The sequence below is a fragment of the Haliotis rufescens genome, unplaced genomic scaffold (assembly GCF_023055435.1).
Source record: "Haliotis rufescens isolate VD_foot unplaced genomic scaffold, xgHalRufe1.0.p SCAF_7, whole genome shotgun sequence".
NCBI lineage: Eukaryota > Metazoa > Mollusca > Gastropoda > Lepetellida > Haliotidae > Haliotis > Haliotis rufescens.
The window spans coordinates 1,561,251-1,581,332 of NW_025964361.1; the positions used below are offsets into that span (position 1 = coordinate 1,561,251).

The following is a 20,082-nucleotide window of genomic DNA, read 5'->3' on the forward strand; positions in this document are numbered from 1 at the left end:
GAAACGGCAAAATGCATGTGTAGAGTTACGTCCCTTTGAAATGATGCCGTTATGCGTCGCTTGCGCTACACAAAAGGAACAAATACCAATCCCAATATGTGTCAAGTAGATTGTGTCGCCATTGTTTATTGGCTTGTCTATTTGACCCACCCCCACCCCCACCCCCACCCCCACCCCCCATGGCACACACGCGCACGTTCATGAACGTCGCCATGTATAAGTGCAATGATCTTAAAAGGGACGTTAAACTTTTACCTCACCTTCAATATTCACACACTGAATGCAATAAGTTATGATATGAAAACCTGTGTCCATATTATTCCCCTGCATGGCGTCGTGCCCTGAAGGCTGTGATAGCTGGCCATGCTTTTAGTAACTAATTTGTCGACCCGTGAAGATTCGGGGTAGAATAGATCTTCAGCAACCCATGCTTCCGTAAAAGGCGACTATGCTTGTCGTAAAAAGGCGCCTAACGGGATTGGTTGGTCAGGCTCGCTGACTTGTGGTTGATGAATGTCATTGTATCCCAAGTGCGTCGATTGATATTCAAGATGTCAATCACTGGATTGTCTTGTCCAGACTCGATTATTTACAGAGCGCCGTCATATTGTTGTAATATTGCTGAGTGCGGCGTTAAAGAACAAAGACAATCAAACACTACTTTGGTTTGTCCACTTGATGGAATAGTGCTGACTTAAACAAATCAGCTATACCAAATGTCGCCAAGGTGTTAAATATTATACCTACTCAGGCTATGCAACTTGCCTTTGATTTGCGGTTTTGTCATAGGACAACTGATTAATTATTAAATGTCGATTAATAAAAAAAAATCTCCACCTTCAGTTCCTCCCATCCACTCGTCGGGTGAACTTTGGTGCAAGACCAAACCTGACCCCATTGTCACGACATGTCAGGATATACATTAGGGTGTAGTTGTTTCAAGTGTGGTTTCAAGAACTATTATAAGCTTCAGCAGCAACTCCTATACGGTTGAATGCCTTTCCCGCCTAAACTCGTGATGTCGTGTTGTAACGTTTCCTTCCTCAATCAAGATGCATTGGCATCGCGCATTACCTCATTCAAGTTGATGTATACACAATGCACATGTACATCCCAGTAAATGTGTGAGTGAGTGATTGAGGTTTTCCTGTTCTTTCAGCTATATACAAGCAATATCACGGCGGGGACACCAGAAATGGTACCCATTTGAGGGATCAAATCCGGGCCTTCGGCGTGACAAGCGGACGCTTTAACCACGAGGCTACCACACTGTTCAGAAAATGTAGGTGTGTATATTGCCTATGTAAATGTATACGTATTTATGCATGTTGTAGAAATGTATACGATGGTCGTCTTTAAAATCTGCATGTTACGATCTCGCGTTGTTTTGGAGCACTTTTACAGATGCACCGTTTCAGACTGTTGTTTTGTATGGTGTACTTTACGCCTGAATAGAGAACTGTCCCTAAAGTCAATCAATAGAGGACCCCGTTAATCTGGTCCAAGAGGTAGTCTCATCGGCGCACCAGACACAATGCTGCGATTGTCACAGTGGTTCTTAAGCAATATGTACATCTCACAGCGTGGCATGTCCTTGCCCTAAGGATCATATACTTGGATTTCTATTGATGACGTCAGTGTTTTAAATGAATTTTGCAAGGTTCTTTCTACAAGATGCAAAGATGACATTGTTCCAAATGGTCAGAGGAAGGTGGTCAACTGGAGATTTCTCGAACATATTTTTTTAGATAAGTGACAATTATCAAAGAACTTTACCGACCCCACCCACAAAAATTTTATGTTATGCAAATTATATGCTAATGAGGTACAACTTGCATAAATTATGCTAATGAGATTCATTGACGTGGTCACGTGATACATTGTTCGCCGCCATGTTTCCAGAGAGCAAATCCGGCAGACTTGCATAGCTCATGTGAACTTGGAACCGGTGTGTCAGTCAACTGTATTTCTCACTCAAGTAAGCCAAACAGATGGACCAGGTCCCACAGATAGCGAACCGAAAGTTACTGCGAGCTTAACTCTACTTATGATTATCAGGGCGAACGGCTTTGCGAAACTTGATTTTCGCGGAAAACCTTGCTGTCACACTGTAAACAAGTTCCGGTATTAAGCTTTGCCTCACACTCGATACGCTGATGTTTACTGCGGCTGTGGCTTTTTGGAGTGGAGAGTGTTGATTTAATCTTACGTTACACGACATTTTGCCCACAATTTAGGCAACATATCTGCGAAAAGGAAAAGAAACCCGCCATAGAATTTTTTGATCGCGCATGTCTATTCGTAAACTTCCGGTTTAGTTTTTCATTCTTGGAGCGAAAATAGGAATCCATCATCTGTTGTCCGTGAATTGATAAGATTGTGCAGTTTAACTTTGAATCGTGCGCTTTATGGTCACGCAAGGTATTTTCTTGTAAATTTTACTTGTTCATGTTGATTCTGAAGATTGATCATTGTTGTTAGTTGATATTAATCGAAATCCACTGTCGAGGATGAGCTTATTTCTCACTGACTTAAAACTGAACAGCATGATAAGCCGATGTATTTTTGTTCTTATTTGACACATGGTTCCTAGGTTAATATATTGCTATAATTTGCCGGTTTTGGTAAGACAGAAACAAGTGACTGAAAGGAAAGCCATGCGGGGTTAACAATAGCTTTGATGAAGTTGTTTGTAGCCCCATAGAAAATGATAGTTGATACAGCTCAAGTTTGATTTATGCAACGCAATATTGAATGAACTACCATGTAGTAAGCCCTTTAGTTCAGAAAATAGAATGATATAGAACCATGATTTGAATTTACAGCTAACGTTCATGTATCAGCCCCAATAATGACATATCACTATCATATATTGAGATTTTTTTACAATCTAACATGACCAAATGACATTTAAATAATGACACATCTTGTGATAAACAACAGTTACACAGGTCAATAGAATGTAATGGAGCTTTAGTGAATGGTTGTGTAATCCTAACAAAATGGTTAAATTGATTATGTACAGGAAGGATTGGATAATGACAAAGACCACTATCTCTCAATGCTCTCAAACAACATTTTGTGTTTTGTTATATATATGTCTGTTGATTTGCAGGTAAACCAAGATGACTTGAAAAAGTGAAAGGCTTCAGGTTTGACCATCAATAGCTACAATGGAGGTTAGTACAGACTTTCAGTATATTTTACACTCATGAACCTATGAATGTTTATTATGCAGTTCACAGGTTGAATATTAGATCTGGTTTTGAACACTGTTCTCATGTACATCATGGTGTGTTTTATGGTGACCGTTGTATGAAAGTGTAAACATTGAGTTATAAAGAGAGGCTACAGGAACCCTGCTGAGGTTTTTTTTCTTCAAACCAGTGACATAAGTAATAATGTACTCCATCTGACTGACAAAATGCTTTCATTGGTTAGTTCTGATATTAACTTATTGTGTCTTATAATATAAGCCATTGTTTCTAAAAGGCATTATGGTTTACAGATACAAAATATTAAAAAAAGGTATATGAATAGGCTACTGATGCAAGCAGTGTTTATTATGTTCAGTGAAACTTTAGGATATCTTTGATGAAAACATAATGCTTCAATCAGGGTTGAATTACATTTTGGTTAAATCATCTAGCATATTGACGGCTTTTGGTGGTTCTTAGATATATGTTTTAGCATAGACCTGTTATATAGTGAAGATTTTGAAGGCCATTGTTTATCATGACTGCTGTGGAGATTCTGGGTTAGCATAGGTCAATCGGCCTCAGTCACTTGGTTGATTGTGTGTAGTCAAATCCTGACGGCATGAATCATTGTTAACAATGTGAAGCACTAGGTTGTCTGGTCTTCATCCTGTGTGGGAAATTGCTGAGTTGCAAAGTTTATTGTGAAAGGATATGATAACTTCTAAGAAAACCCCTTATAAAGCCTGAATTTCTGCTAGCCCTCTGGATATCTCTCGACATTAGATTCCTCTCATTCTGACATGCTTGTGTGAAGTTGTATCCATGCTCCCTTTTGAAGAGAAGGCTGGATTACCCTTAAAAACAAAGGATCACTGCAGCTAAACACATAAATTCTCAGTTTAATATTTCCTGAAACCATCACCATATTTCATGTTGCAGGGCTCAAGCTCAAAAGGCTCCTCCAAGAGGTAAGTGAAAAAAACATTAAAAAGAATTTCAAATCTACTATAGCACCTAACACCCCTAGTTGTTTGTAAGTCATGGTTCCCATGTAATATTAACAATGTATAAAATATTGTTTAAGAAATTTATTTGCTTTTAATCTGAGGTCTGTAAATATTTTTCTTCATTTCAGGAAACCAGCATTTACCATGAAGATAAAAGTGTCTGGTAAGAAGAAACACGAGAGTGACTCCGACAATGATGACTACGATTCTGATTATTCCAAAAGGAAATCTAGGTCAAAGAGAGACAACTCTGACATTTCAGATGCTGAGTCCATACCTGACTTGCCCGAAGGTAGGCACCCCATTGATAGAAGAAAACTGTTTACTATGACTATGTTTAAGATGAATAAGGCACCCAAACTGACACGAAATATGTTAGCACAGCTAGCAATTTTTGTATTGAAGACTAAATGGAAATGATGCCAAGAAACTTATTTTCAGCTACATTTTCAAGAATGATGACTTCTTTCTGACGATCTATTTATATCTGGATTTTTCAGGTACTGTTGTTGTTAAACCAGAACCTGTGAAAGAAAAGAAAATACGGTTTAGCGGACCAGAATTTTCCAAAGGTAATTATTATACTGAAGTTTATGTGTGTTCAAAATAATTTCTGATTGTTTCTGATGTGCATGAAGTACATACAGGACCCTCAATCAAAAGGGCTTGGGATTATATTATAATGTCATTCTGATAAAATAATGATCTTGATCAGATAACACAATATGATACATGAAACCATGGCAACAGCACTTATCGACATGATGTATCTTGTGAATCTGTATTACTATGGCATTGGTACGTAAACCAGGATCAGAGTATATCCTCAGTACCATATGCTTGCAAAGGGATGTGACATGGCAGAGATTGCATTGTACACTGACTAGGTTGTATGCTGTTCATACTATCAACCATTGGTTCGTCTGACTCAGGCACAATTATTGTCCCTACAACAACTGGGGGTGGGTGGGTGGGGGGGTTATTAAAATGGACTCAAACTTGGAACATAGATAGGACTAGCAGTGAACTGGGGACTTGTGATAGTTTGGGATTTAAAAAACAAAACAAATTGAGTTTGCATGGTATCAATTTTGACTTGGACTGGAAATGGCGGTAGTGGTCGTTTCCAGAGCAGTTTTTGAAAACTGAAAATTTCTTCACCTAACTTGGCACATAGCTAAGTCTATGGTGAGCTGGTACCTTTTGATACCATCACATTTGGCATGCAATCTAAAACACTAGTTGAAGTATTTACCACTGCAGGGTATATCAATGACATTGTCCTCTTGCATCTTGCAGTGATGTAGTTGGAATATGTTGTGGTAAGACAGCCTAACTTACCTGAATGTTGCTAGTTGTGTTGTGACATCTGCTAACTCTCCACAGTACCAGATAACCTGGACATCGTCAACTGCACGTCCTGTGGGAGGCAGATCAACCCTAATGTGTCTGGAGCTGCTAAGCGACACCCAGAGCTGAAAGTTCTAATATGCAGGGTAATGTCAATGTTTTTATCACCAAACAACAATGCTAAAATAATTGCTATAACTTGGTCTTGCGATAGTAAAGGATTGTACATTATCAGGATTGACCTGCCGTGAAACAATTAGAGGCAAGGCTGAGCACATTTCCTGTGCATTGGTACTTTTAAGGATGTACTGTGACAAGTTCTGATTCTTATCCAACTTTCAACTGCCTCCGTGGTCTAGAGGTAGAATGTCCGCCGGAGAGCGGAAGGTCCGGGGTTCAATCCTTGTCCACGTCATACCAAAAGACATTTAAAGATGGTACTTGTTGTTACCCTGTCTGGCACTCTGCATTAAGGGGCTAAAACAAGGACTGGTTGGCTCGGAGTCAGTATACTGTGTCTGAGTGGGGTATTCATGTTAAACTGCGGCATGGTATCTCAGTGTGCTAGCACTATAAATCGGCATCAGTCCGGACTAGTACAAGTAGCTGCACACACGTGCATGCACGTCGCCCTATAAGTGCAATAATCTTGGACGCGATGTTAAACCCAATTTCACCTCACCTTACCCAACTTTAAAAACAGATAGTATGCTTTGCATGAAACAGTACTCTGAATGTTGAATCTGCAGTACATTTATCATCCCAAACAGGCCCCCACAGGAGATATCGCTTGGATGAGATAAGCGATATCTACATTGTAGATATCACAATGCTTTTGCAGACCATTGTGACATCATTGGTTACAATGATGTCACAATCAAATGACATCACTAATGGCTCTGCTACTGAAGCTGTTAGCAGTACTTTTTACACTTAGACACTGCCTGTTACTCTCTACAAACTGAAAAAGTTGGAAGAATGATGTTGGATGATAAATAAAATCTCACCCTGATATCTTTGGATACGGCAAGCCTCGCAGGTTTTCCACTTTTATCAACTCATGTTGATATATTTAATATCAAAAGACACTCGGGTGAGATTATCTATTTATCAGGTTTGGGAACTGCAAGTGTGATGTGAATCAAGGAAGTGTCCTTCAAAAGCAGTCCACGTGCAGATATTTTGTCAGACTGTTGTGGTCTGTTGTATCCTGTATTTATGAAGATCGCTAATAAAAGTTGCCCAACAGTGCTAGTTGCAGCTACTGTGAAACCCAGTAAGTCTGGCAACCAAACCTTCTTGCCCCAAATCTTGTACTTGCCCAAAAATCAAACTAATAATTTCAGTAAAATGTTACATCCACAGAACTGAGAATCAGAGATAGTGTTCCCTCGCTATTGCATCCATCAATATAGTGTTAACTCGGTTATAGAGCGATGTAACACATGGCTCCCCAAATTTACTTACATATTTAATAAACTCAAGTTTTCCACTGACACAACGTTTTCCCCCCCATCTCAAAAAACATTATCAGCTGATCACCACAAACAGGTCACGCAATACTCAGTTATTTACAGCAACAACGGTCAGATTACCGATATTTATTACGCCTTGAAATGAACTTAAGTTGCCATAGAATGGATACATTCATAAATGCCATACTTTGACTCAATAAAAGTCATGTTTGTGGCAATTTGACTATTATGTCAACATATCATTTTCACAATCGAAATACGTGGAGCGCAGGAAGTCCCTACGGTGACTGGTCAAATTGTTCCATACACAAAAATATCCTGCAATAGCAATCAGCGGTACCAAAGTGAATGGATACATTACAAATTCCAAGAAATGTTGTCAACTGTCCATCATTCAATTTCCAAGAGGCATGTGCCATATATGGAAGTGTTACTACGATTATCAATGAAACAAGCCTGGTTCTCATTGTTGTTGACCTGCCTGACATCAAAGTGTATTAATCCCATTGGTTGACTGGTGTAACTGTATGCAAATTAGATTGCCATTCTGTGACACTAGCAAGATATTAGCCAATGAATTGTCGTAACATGATCACATAACATTCTCATGAAACTTGACCCAGTTCCTATTGTATGCTCTACTTGTCCACGGGCATGCCAGAAAACGAATATAACTCATCCGACATCTAAATCTTACATGGCACGGGCGTCGGGCAATGGTATTTTTCAACCCCTGTTGATGCATGTCATCGTATCCCACTTGCGTGGATCAATGCTCATGATATCCGTCACTGGATTGTCTGGTCCAGACTTATTGGTTTACAGACTGCTATCATATAGCTGAAAAAGTGCTGAGTGAAAATAAAATGACAGATGAAACGAGCAAACTGCAAAGGGACAAGTTCTGGCTGATAGATCAACAGTATTTGGCAGACTGTTTGAGAATCGTCAGTGTACAATTAATAGGATGTTACTTCCATGCACATGATTTGAATTGTAGATCAGGGGGAACAATTACGCTGAGAACTGTATGTCTATGTTAGTAATGTTTTACAGTCCGTGACTTAGTTACTAGTCCGAAGTTCACCTGAGAAGATTTGGGATAGAATTGGTCTTCAGTGACCCATGCTTGTTGTAAAAGACGATTAACAGGATTATGTGTATTCCAAACTAAGTGCCCATGGCAAGCAAATTTGAGGGGAAAACATAATGTTTTACTATTATTATTTTCGTAAATTCTGGGGAATTGGAAAATGTTTGATTAGGAATTTTAAACTAGGAATTTTTACTGTTATCTGCTGTGGTCTTGGCTGTACATCAGTGTCTGGCTGGTCTAGATAAACCCCCTAGATTTGTAATCATTGCTGCACTTGTGTTCCAGAAATGTTACAGCTACTATCGCAGTGGGAAGATTGAGCAGGACGAGGATGGATTGGATGAACAGTGTCGATGGTGTGGGGAGGGAGGAAGGCTCCTCGGTTGTGATCACTGTCACAATGCTTTCTGCAAGTCCTGTATCATTAGAAACTTCAGCCGGGCGGAACTCACCACAGTCATGGCTGATGGTAAAATCTGGAAGGATGTTTTTGTAATGATAGTGTTTATTGAAGTATGAGATCCAGATAACTGTCCTCTTGTGTATGGCTAGTAGATTTTGTTTTTGTAAATATCCCATAATGTATGAAACTGTTCGATATTTGTGTAAAGAAGAGGCACAAATTGTGATTTGATCGTAGTGACAATCCCACTGGCATATAAGGGATTTGTCCAAAGAAGACAATATGTGTACTTGTCGTATGAATATATATATAATAGTTTTCAATTTGTGATTTGACAGTACCTAAGAATAAGAGTTCTAAATTGGTCCCTTCAATTATTTTTTTCCAGAGCAATGGTCCTTTCTCTGTGATTTTCAACTTTGTGCATACTACTTGAAATGGGGACAAATTTTCTCAGAAACTACTGGAGTTAGAGGAATGAAAGTTGGCATGCTTATGTAAGAAATTCTTGTTAAGTTCGAAATTTGGTCCTATAAATTAATTGTTTTACAGAATTATGGCCCTTGCCCCGTTTTTTTTCAACTTAGGGCATAGTGTGCGCAATGGGGACAAGTTTTCTCAGAAACTACTGAAGCTTTAAAGATGAAAGTTTGCATGCATATCTAAGAGATACTTGTCAAGACTGAGTTTGGAAATTGGTCCTGTAAATTATTTGTTGACAGAGTTACTGCCCTCAATCTCATTAAAATCAGATCTTAGTTCTCGCTACCGCTAAACAAAGATCTGAGGACATCCAATTAGGGGTCACGTCAGAACGACCAATCAGAGCGTCGCTTACCAAATCATGAAAGTGACAATCGGAATGTGATTTCTTATCATGCAACCCTGAAAACTTTTTACACGGGGTATTCCGAACGATAGTTACGGGGTAAACGACTTAATCCATACAATCTAGATCATCTATTAGCCATTCCAGAATATATTTTTTTGTTCAGGTTTCAAATGAATTTGTAAAATATGTTTCGAAGAGTAGTTGCCAATTTGAAATTAGTGCCGTAAAGCACAAGTAAGCTGCCTTCTCATTGGCTAATGACGACTTCTCGTCAGTCATTCCATTGGTCGATCAAAGTTCGCACAAGGTCGGTCTGACATGACCCGTAATGGGATGTCCTCAGATCATTGTTTAGCGGTAGCGAGAACAAAGATCTGATTTTAATGAGATTGTGCTGCCCTTGACCCTTGTTATGTTACTTTGTGCACAGTGTGTGCAACTGGGGTTTTCTCAGAAACAACTGAAGTTAGCTTATCTGAGAGATATTTATCAATACTTAGTTACTTTTTCCGGAGAAAGGACCTTTTGCGTGTAATAATTTCACATTTAATCATTTTTTCTACTGACAAAAGAGCAGCCCAAGTGCCTATCTCTTCTTAAGGCATTATGGGGCTCTTTTTTATAGTTTATGTTCACTACTATATGAATACTATATGAACAAACAAACCTTTAATGTGCCTCATGGCAGGGGATTGTGATGTCACTGTTTTCTTCTTGTTGTATTTTTATGTTACTATAAGGGTACATGTGCCATGATTTTTTATCATTGCAATGTTGGAAATCCGGCATGGAAGCCGAGGGGTACTTTGCATGACCCCTTTTGTTAAAAGTAAAGTGTTTAGGAGATCCCTAGATTTGTAGGTTCTATAAGTCAACCCCCAAGGATTCAGGATGCCCTCATAGATTTGAATGCTGCAAATTCTTCAAAAGTCTTCTGCTTTATTTCCAGATGGATCTAAGTGGAAGTGCTATGTGTGCGACCCTTCTAAATTGAAGAAATTGTTGCGAGAATGTGACTCTTTGTTCAAAAAGATTGAAAAGGAAAAGCTGAAAGCCAAGATGCAGAGCAGTACAGACTCCAAGAAATCAAACAGTAGCAAGCCTCAGAAAGCAACGGGTAAATCTATGAGTAGTAAAGAGCATGTCACCAGTAAAACACATAAAGATTTAGTGTCGATCGCCAATTTCACAGTAGGTACATCAAATGTAGTTAACGTTTCTACCCAACTGTTAGGGTTAACAGCTGGCTTTCATACAATGTTGGAAGTTCTAAACGTTGATCTTAATACATCAGGAGATGTTAAAAATAGCAGTAGAGAGGCTAATAGTAAGAAGGACCATGGTGCCAAAACCCTGGATACTGGCCTCAAGGAATTCCTCAAGTCTGTCAATACAATCCTATGTGATGCCTTGGAATCTAAAGAGAAAGCCCCAGTTGAGAATGGTGAAACCACCGAGGATGAAAGCGTAGTTTCCAACGGGCATATTTCTCTAAGTGATGATGACAATAGTGCTGCACAAACAGAGGAGGAGGTGAAGGTCAGTAGGAAAAGTGCTAGAGAAGGTCGACAGGTCAGAAAGGGGTCAAAAACAGAGGAAAAAGCTCCCATTAAAAACAGGGACGGGAGAAAAGACGTGTCAAAGTCTTCTTTAAGGAAGGAATCCAAAATGGACGTCAGTGTAGATGATGTTGTATCTAATGAAGTCTGTGATGTAGACAATGATTCAGATGAGTTCGATGTCCCAGTCTCATTTGGACCAACTGATGGAGCAGGGGATGGCCATACTGTAAGTAAAGATGAGCAGACTGAATCTAAATCTGATGAATCTGAAAGCCAAACAAAGGATGACAATGATGGTGTTAAGGGCTCGAGGCCTCTAAGTGAAACCGAAAATGAGGCAGCCCAGTTGGAATTGCTGAAAGAGTTGGCAGAGGAGATGTGTAAGGAACAGAAAGAAAGGAAGGAAGAGAAAATTAATGGGGAGGAATCAAGCAAGGTGAAGGTCCCTGAAAAGAAAAAGAGGGAACTTGAGAAGGACAAGAGTGAGGTCACAAAGGAGGACATCAAGGACAAAAATGGGGACGTCAAGGATAAAAGTGGGGACAGTTCTAAGAGTGCCGAGGATTCATCAGTGGATGACAGTGTGTCGAGCTCAGACCTCCTAATGAGTTCTGACAGTGATTTTGCCCAGTCATGGAGTATGAAGAAGAGAAAGGAAAAAGGTAAGTTGTTATTGTGTTGTCTCATATATGGAATAACCTTGAACAATTGTAAATGGATTGAGCTTGATATATATGTTACATGACCCTTCAGATTTTATTTTTTTTGAGGCTGTCAAAATGATTGTCCCTTAAAGATCTCCCTTAAAGTATGTCAGACTTCAAACACTCAGAAATGTCACGACCCGTGAAGGTCTGGGGTAGAATAGGTCTTCAGCAACCCAAGCTTGCCGTAAAAGGCAACTATGCTTGTCGTCAGAGGCGACTAACGGGTTCGGGTGGCCAGGCTCACTGACTTGGCTGATGCATGTCATCATATCCAAATTGTGTCGATCGATGCTCATGATGTCAATCACTGGATTATCTGGCCCGGACTCACATTATTTACAGGCCGCCATCATATAGCTGATATATTGCTGAGTGCGGCATTAAACAACAAACAAACAAACAGAAATGTCACATATGATCTGATACTTGCTATTTGTGAATATCATTTTGCGTGTGTGCGTGCGTGCGTGCACAAATGATTATCAGTGCCAGTGTCGTATAAGGGTTTATTAATTCTGAGTGATTTATTGCGAAAAACCTGCCCTTAAGGGATCAAGCCCAGGTTTGCCCTGAGTATGTTCAAAGCAGTGTTAAACCCAACTCACTAATTATAAAACTGTCTATTAGGATTGTCCTCTATAGGCATTCTGGGTTAGAATAGGTCCAATGAGTTGACTTAATGGATCGGGTGGTCAGGCAAAATTCTCGAAGTCACCTATTTACAGGCCTCGGTCATAAAGCTGGAATATAGTTGAGTGCAGCATTAAACTACATACAAACATAAGGATAGTAGAGGGGGAAATAAGATATGAGCAGAATGGTAAAATGGGTTGCATGAACAAGACCATCCCATGTCATCCTTCAACTGATGCTTGTCAGTGGCTGTCAGCCTATTCCACTAGTATTGGGGTCTAGCTAAACCCCTGACTTTGTCATGCAGCATGATTTGATTGACTAGTAGCACATATTGTCACCCGTGAAGTTCCGGGGTAGAATAGGTCTTCAGCAACCCATGCTTGTCGTAAGAGGCGACTAACGGGGTCAGGTGGTCAGTCTTGCTGACTTGGTTCATGCATGTCATCAAATCCCAATTGTGTGGATCGATGCTCATGATGTCAATCACTAGATTTACAGACCGCCGTCAACTCCAGACTGCTGAAATATTGTTGAGTGTGGCGTTAAACAACAAATAAACACATATTTTATGTGTAGTGTCTCTATAACAATCATGATATCGGGTAATTGCACAGCACAGGCCTGGGTTCGAAATTAACATTTCTCTCAGTACAAGTGTTGTAAAAGTCAGGAAGGACCTGTTGCATTCCATCATACTATTTTTATCTATGTAGATGGCAACTCTGAGCCTAGTGAGAGTATATATTAATTTTTACCCCTGCAGTCTTTGTAAACTGCTTTCCCATATATAGCAACATTATGTTTTGCAAATAAACAGTATTATCAAGGTAATTTTGCTTATTTTAGGTCAGAGAAAATCAGGAAGAACAGAAGACAAATTGGAGAGAAAGAAAAGAAAGAAGCAGAAGAAGGAAAAGGCTGAGAGGAGATCTTCTAGGAAGAGGAAAGAAGAGAAGAAATTGAGGAAAAAGAAACCCAAAGCCACTGATAGTGAAGATGACCTGGAGAAGGAAATTTCAAAACTTGAAGAAGAACCAGAAATGAAGAAGAAAACAAAGAAGGAGAAAACAGACTCGGAGGAGGACTTGGATGAGGCCACTACGTGTAAGAAGGAAAAGAACAAGGAAAAGAAGAAGGAAGCGTCTGACGAAGAAAAGAAAGGCAAGTCTGAAGAAGAAATGCAATTGCTCCACATTCTGGCTCCTATAGTTGCCCAGTCCCATCATCACAGTGGAGTTGCTTTATACCCTGCATGTGACAGGTTATATTGACCATGAGCCCAGGTTTCCTCTCTGCTGTTTTCTTATGTCAGGAAATAGCTATGTTACATAGATCTTATGGGAAATTGTATCTGCTATGTATTACAAGTGAACAAAAGGAAGGTGTGAAAACTGCTTGCTTGAAGCCTCCTGCTCTAGAACACTTCCATCATAATTGAAATACAGCCAGAAATGTATGTCTGCATTCAGTATTTTCATTACGTTCCATGACAGCATGACATCTTTTCTAATGAGTTTCTCCCATCATGCTCACTGCAAGCAAAGGATACACGTTGCACCTCCACAAATTTTGCACCTCCACAAATTTTGCACCTGACTTTTTTACCTTTTTATACCTTACATTCTGTTTTTCCCTTTTGGTTTGTTTCCTGTCTGCTCTGCTTGATAGAATGTAAGATTTGATATTATTATTCACCTATTGAAGATACCACTGTGTAATAACAATAGGCTTACACAGTGTTTAATTATTGAAAGCTCCCAACCTCCCTGGCCTTATTCAGTGACATTGCGTTAAGAGATGATAGGTCACTGTCACGAGCTTACACACACTCGAACCCAGCAACCCTGTTGCTCGGGTGACGTCACATAGCATTCTTTCGCTGATGTATCTTGCTACAAAATTTCACAAAGTACTTCATAGGGTATTGTGACATGATTGTGAACTTTGTGGTGCGGGAGCCCCGGTTCACAACGTGACGTCATAACTTTTTATGGTATTAAATTAATATGTGTTAACTTGTTATGTTGGAAGTACTATTCTGTTAAACTCGATTAAATTAAGGTGTGGTTTGTGTAGATGCCTATATACAAACAACAATGAAATTTAAAAAAAAAAAAAATGGCAAGTAATAAATAAAATAAAATACAAGCTTCCGTGTAATAACAAATTCATGAAATTGTGAATAGTTGTGGTAAACAAGTTTACAAGCAAAAGCAAGTCCGGTTCCAGAATTGTTCACAAGTTTCATAAAATTGGTGTTACACAAGAGCTCGTTTATATTTATGAATTAAAATGGTATAAATATAGTAAGTCCCAGATAGCATGAAAGTGGGGGGTTCCTTGTCGTGACTTTTACTGTTAAAATGAATGAGTTAGTGTTTTGTTTGTACTCATGAAGCAGAAAACCTAAAGGTTCCTGGTGCCCCCTCAATTATCTCTCCTCCACACACACCCCAACCCCCCTCAAACCTTTATTTCTAACTCTATATCCAACTGTGGCAGACTGGCCTAGACATCAGACATCATGATAAGTGCATTATAAGAAATTAAAACTTTGCTCCATCTAATTCAGTTCTTGCTATATTGATCTACGTCATATTTCATATATGAAGATATAAATATAGGTAGAACCACATATCATTTATATTTAAGGACATATTTCCAATGCCGATGAGTTGAGGCAGTTTTCAGCTGTTGGAATGAAGCAGCTAAACAGACAAAATCAATAACTACCAGAAACATTGTCAGTCGTAAGGTCAACTCTTGCAGTAGACCACTTGATGTGTATTTCATCCATCAATTATTTACCAGCTCTGTTTGTCAAAGGTTGAGAAGGTGTCCTATGTCTTATAGGTAGAAAGACCAGGGGGAAGAAAAAGACGGAAACATCCAGCTCGGATGATGGTGATGATGACAATGAAGTTGATGATGATGAAGATGAAGATGATGATGATGTGCTTAAAATGAAGAATGGGAAGAACAGGGTATTTTGTCTCTAATACTAGACCAATTTGTCAAGGTATATCAATACTAGGCAGTGATTTTGCAAGAAGCTATTTGTATTTAAATACGAAGTACAGGGTATTTTGTTTCCAATACTGGACCTTTGTGTGATGTTAAGCTTCAAGTTACCTGGATTTATTCAAGTAATTTGTCAGGCTATTTCATAATGAGGCAGTGATTTTGCAAGAGGCTATTTGTATTAAGAGGTTTTCAACTTTTCATGATTTGTCAACTTTTGATGTTTGCTTCACACCAGACTTGAATTTGTTTTAAAAATAATGACAATCAGCCAGTATCCTAGAAAATGATCTGATATGAAACCCTTCTTGGTAAATATTGGTTTGTAGAATGCCTCGTGAAAAGTTGGTTGAGTAAACATAGCCCTTAGTAAAAGCTTCGAAGCGTTGAGTCTTTGCCAAACTGCCCAATAGTTAGATATCCTAAGATCTACCACAAAATTTGCCATGATTAAGGGTTTTGCTACTCATTATCATTATAAGGACTATTGGACTAAAACAGTTAGTTTTTACGGTTGACTTATGAGTGATAAATACACTAAAATAATATAAAGTGTGATTAAAAAAATAGCATGGGGATTCAGAAATTAAGAAAGGTATTATCAATCTCAATGAAAAGGATGGTGCTAATTAGACAAACTTCATGGAGTTCGATGTCACTAACTTTCTCTGCTCCCTTCAGACACCTGAATCGGCAAATGGCAAGGACCTTGAGAATGAGGTAGCAAAGAAAGCTTTGATGGCGGAGTTGGAAGATGCTGATGAGGAGGGAGGCGATGAGAGTGGCAACGATGACAGCGAGTCAGGTACGATTGGATCCAAAACAGTCTTCAAGATGGCATAGATATGGCCAATACAGACAAAGTCTGCATTTCAAAACAGCCTGCATCATTTTTATCTACCAATATTTATTAAATTTTAAACTTATCAACAAGGTGCATATGATCAACAAAATCAATATATGTATAGTATGGCATATTTATGGTCCAGGAATAAGAACTAGTGGTCCAGTGGTAGAGCATCTGCCCGGAGAGTGGTAGGTACAGGCCATGTCATACCAAAAGACGGTACCTATACGGTTAAAAGATGGTACCTGTAGTAACCCTGTTTGGCGCTCTGCATTAAGGGGCTAAAACAACGACTGGTCTGCTCCTAGTCAGTAGACCCGTGAAGATCCGGGGTAGAACGGGTCTTCAGCAACCCATGCTTGCCGTAAGAGGCGACTAACAGGATAGGTTGGTCAGGCTCGCTGACTTGGTTGAGGCATGTCATCGCTGTGAATTGTGTGGATTGATGCTCATGATATCAATCACTGGTTTGTCTGGTCCAGACTCGATTATTTACAGACTGCCATCATATAGCTGGAATATTGCTGAGTGCAGCGTTAAACAACAAACCAACCCACCAATCCTAGTCAGCATGCTGGGGTGTTCTTGTTAAACTGTGGCATGGTATCTCAGTGGGCTAGCCCTATATGATAAAATTGGCTTTAATCTGGACTAATGCAACCATACACGCACATGTACATGTGTGCCTGCACATCGTTATATAGGTGCAATAATCTTAAGTGCGATGTTTAACCCCATTTCACCTTGCCCATCATACCTAGAATAACAAGAATATGTGAATATATAGTTTTGTTTGCTAAAGATGTTATTGCCATTGTGGTATGGTTAATGTCAATATATCAATTGACAACTGGGGGAAAGTAGCTTTGTGCTGGAATTTCCTTATTCTTTATCATCTGAATGACTGGGAGTGGTAGGGTAGCCTAGTGGTTAAAGTGTTCGCTAATCATGCCTTGGTTTGATACCCCAAATGGGTACAATGATGGATGCTATTTTCTTGGCTTTGTCACCCAAGCTTGTGGGTGGTCATTTACATGTGAGATTCATCACCATTAAGTGTTAAGTTTTAAACTTGTGTGCATCAAGGTGCATATGACCAACAAATGGCATATTTATAGATCTGGAATAACAAACGCCTTGGTGGTCTTATGGTCGAGCATGTTCCAGGGGAGTGGAAGGTCTTGGGTTTGATCCCCAGCCACGTCATTCCAAAAGACATTGCAATACTTTACAATATTATACCAATGTTCAGAATGAAGTATGAAAGTCAATTGTCCTTGTCATTGCTCTGTTGCTAAAACTAATAAAAAGTTAAAGATATTGAGACGCCCAAGGTTCAAATACTGTGGGATGTAACCTCAAGGACCCCAATACTTAATTAAAGACACTGATAATACACTGTGAACAGTTGAGAACATCTTTCATATGTTATCAGATGATGATGCTAAGAAGAAGAAAAAGGGAGCCAAGAAAGAGAAGAAGCCTGTGAAGGAAGAGAACGATGATAGTGAAAATGACAGTGAAAATGAGGATTCTGATGCTGTGCCAAGTACAAGGAAAAGAATACGTAGCAAACTGTTAGATGCTAAGTTGTCAGGCAGTGACTCTGCTAAAGACAGGAAGTCTAAGAAAAAGAAGCAGAAATCGGAGGAGAGTGATTCTGAGGAGATCGTGATCAAGAAAAAATCAAAGAAGAAGAAATCATCAGATGAAGATTATTCAAGTGATTCAAGTTCAGGCAAGAAGAAAAAAGGAAAGAGAAAAAAGAAGCAGCAGAAAAAGAAGAAGAGGGGGTATGTAGTTTTGTTCTTCGTCACTCATTATCATAGGACTCTCTTCCAGTGGGGATTCTGTGTAAGAATAAAGGTCCCTAGTAATCTATGCTTGTCCTAAAAGGCGACTAATTGGATTGGGTGGTCAGATTCAGGGACTTGATTGATTGCATGTCATTGTATCCCAATGGCCTGGGACCATGCTCATGATATCAATCACTGGTTTGTCTAGTCCAGACTCGATTATGACTGCAAAAGCCGAGAGCGGCATTAAACAAAAAACAACATTAATAACCCAGGTGGGGATTCAATGGACAAGATATGCATCATTGGTTTGTATCATGTCCCTGTTCATCTGCTGGTTTTGCTTGTCAAATGTCCAGGTTTTGTTACCTTTTCAGTCATTGTACTATTCCTAAACATGACTTGTGAGCTTCATTTACCTTTCCGTTCACTCATTCCATTAAGTACTGATGTAACTGGCATGTCTGGACAGTAAAAGACATTGTTGAGGTTACATCTAGTTTGCTTGTTGAATCTTGAGTCCTAAGTTTACTCTCCAACATTGATTTTCAAATTGTCTTATTACTAGATCACTTTGTGGAATGACTGATGTAAATTTGTATGACATGGGAGCATCTTAACGCTAAGATCACTTTGTAGAACAGAGCCCAAGCTTCCTTTCCACACTACAATATTACAGCTACAACTGTTGTAAGTCTGTTGTGACATGGGAGCATCTTAGCGCTAAGATGACTTTGTAGAACAGGGTCCTATTGACATGGTTGAATATTTAGCAGTTCTTCTTATAAAGTTTTAGGCACAGCAAAGTTAGAGTCATTGAGATGTTTACATTCCAGAAAAGATTATTGGTCTGGTTCCGTTTTTGCTAGCACAAGAACTGCTTTTCTTTTTCGGGGGCCTTGTTTCTGGTTGAAGGATACTGTAAACTCAACCTTAACCATAATAACCCAAATCATACACATATGAACGTAACATGATAAAACCAGAAAAGCCTGGTGTCTTTGTTGGGGGTTTTGGTGTACAGTGCTTGTCATAAACACATGGTATTTGCTGGATCCAGGAAAAAGAGGAAACTGACAAGTGACTCTGAATCCGGGGATTCATCATCTTCTAGTTCCGCAAGTGATTCCGACAGTGAGATTAGCCTGGACACAGAGGAGGAGGAGAGGCGGGAAAAGCTGAAGGCAGAACGCAAAGCCAGGCGGAAAGCTAAGGGGAATAAGCGCCGTAGAATCAAGGAGCAGAAAGACTCTTCTGATGAAAAGGGGAGAATAGAGACGGATTCAGATATTGTAAGAGTTTTTGTTTATAAAGTTAGCTTTTTGCACAAGGATTTGAATATGGTGGTTCTTATTCTACAGATCATATCAAGATGTGTCACCCAAATATTTCAGTTTGTTTATAGACTTTAAGAAATATGTTTCCTTTGCCTTCTGACCATAAATATTTTGTAGTTAAACCATGTAAACCTCATCTTTTGTTATGGCCCTAGTATCTGCCCTTCATAAGTTTAAGAATGTTGGTTAGAGTGATTAATATTTATTCTGGCTTATATACATATGTTTTAGTATTTTGTGGAGGATTACGTTTGCAATGTGTGTTGTAGGATGGAAGTGATGATGATGATGATGACGACGATGATGATGATGATGGCAAATCACCGGACAAATCTGGCAGGAAGAATATTCGTAAGATCAAGTCTGACAAGAAACTAACTGATGATACTAAGCGTGCCCGCAAAGCAGAGGAATGCAGGAGGAAGAGGGTTACTGAACGCCAGAAAGAGGTTTGTGTACTCTTTGGTCACTGTTGACATGAGTAGAATGGCATTGTGGGAATTCCAGGGAAGAACAGGTCCTTAGCATGCCATGGAGCTTTTAGGTTCAGGCTTAGTGTCATGGCTGGTAGTGGATCATCATGCAGTGATGTCATTGGTGATCAAACTTTGTCACAGCTTTCCCTGATCCAGAATTGACATTTTTAACCTATCCTGCTTTACACATAATGCAATCTCTTGCTGTTGAACTGGAACATAAATCCAACAGAGATCTCTCACCAAGAGAGAAAGAACACTTTCATAGAGGAATCGCCCAAACACAAATACCACCAGGAATCGTGTGACCCAAGCTGTGCTCTTGTTTTCGCTCATG

At 39.4% G+C, this 20,082-nt stretch overlaps 1 protein-coding gene across 3 annotated transcripts in view; it reads left to right on the plus strand.

The window, feature by feature from the left end:
- The first annotated feature begins 1,870 nt into the window (after positions 1–1,870).
- The window catches only part of LOC124139631 (transcriptional regulator ATRX homolog), a 39,886-nt gene continuing 21,674 nt past the window's right edge, over positions 1,871–20,082 (plus strand). The window contains exons 1-14 of one of the 3 annotated variants that reach the window (XM_046506867.2): positions 1,871–1,978; positions 3,116–3,179; positions 4,140–4,168; positions 4,336–4,499; positions 4,708–4,779; positions 5,594–5,703; positions 8,414–8,597; positions 10,313–11,587; positions 13,115–13,429; positions 15,122–15,252; positions 15,971–16,094; positions 17,572–17,929; positions 18,993–19,224; positions 19,539–19,718. In XM_046506867.2, coding sequence (XP_046362823.2) covers positions 3,174–3,179; positions 4,140–4,168; positions 4,336–4,499; positions 4,708–4,779; positions 5,594–5,703; positions 8,414–8,597; positions 10,313–11,587; positions 13,115–13,429; positions 15,122–15,252; positions 15,971–16,094; positions 17,572–17,929; positions 18,993–19,224; positions 19,539–19,718 — 3,180 coding nt within the window. In that variant the 5' untranslated portion in view covers positions 1,871–1,978; positions 3,116–3,173. Of the gene's footprint in view, positions 1,979–2,347; positions 2,422–3,115; positions 3,180–4,139; positions 4,169–4,335; positions 4,500–4,707; positions 4,780–5,593; positions 5,704–8,413; positions 8,598–10,312; positions 11,588–13,114; positions 13,430–15,121; positions 15,253–15,970; positions 16,095–17,571; positions 17,930–18,992; positions 19,225–19,538; positions 19,719–20,082 lie in introns of those variants that run through there. The other 2 variants (XM_046506868.2, XM_046506869.2) reach the window with 2 other exon arrangements.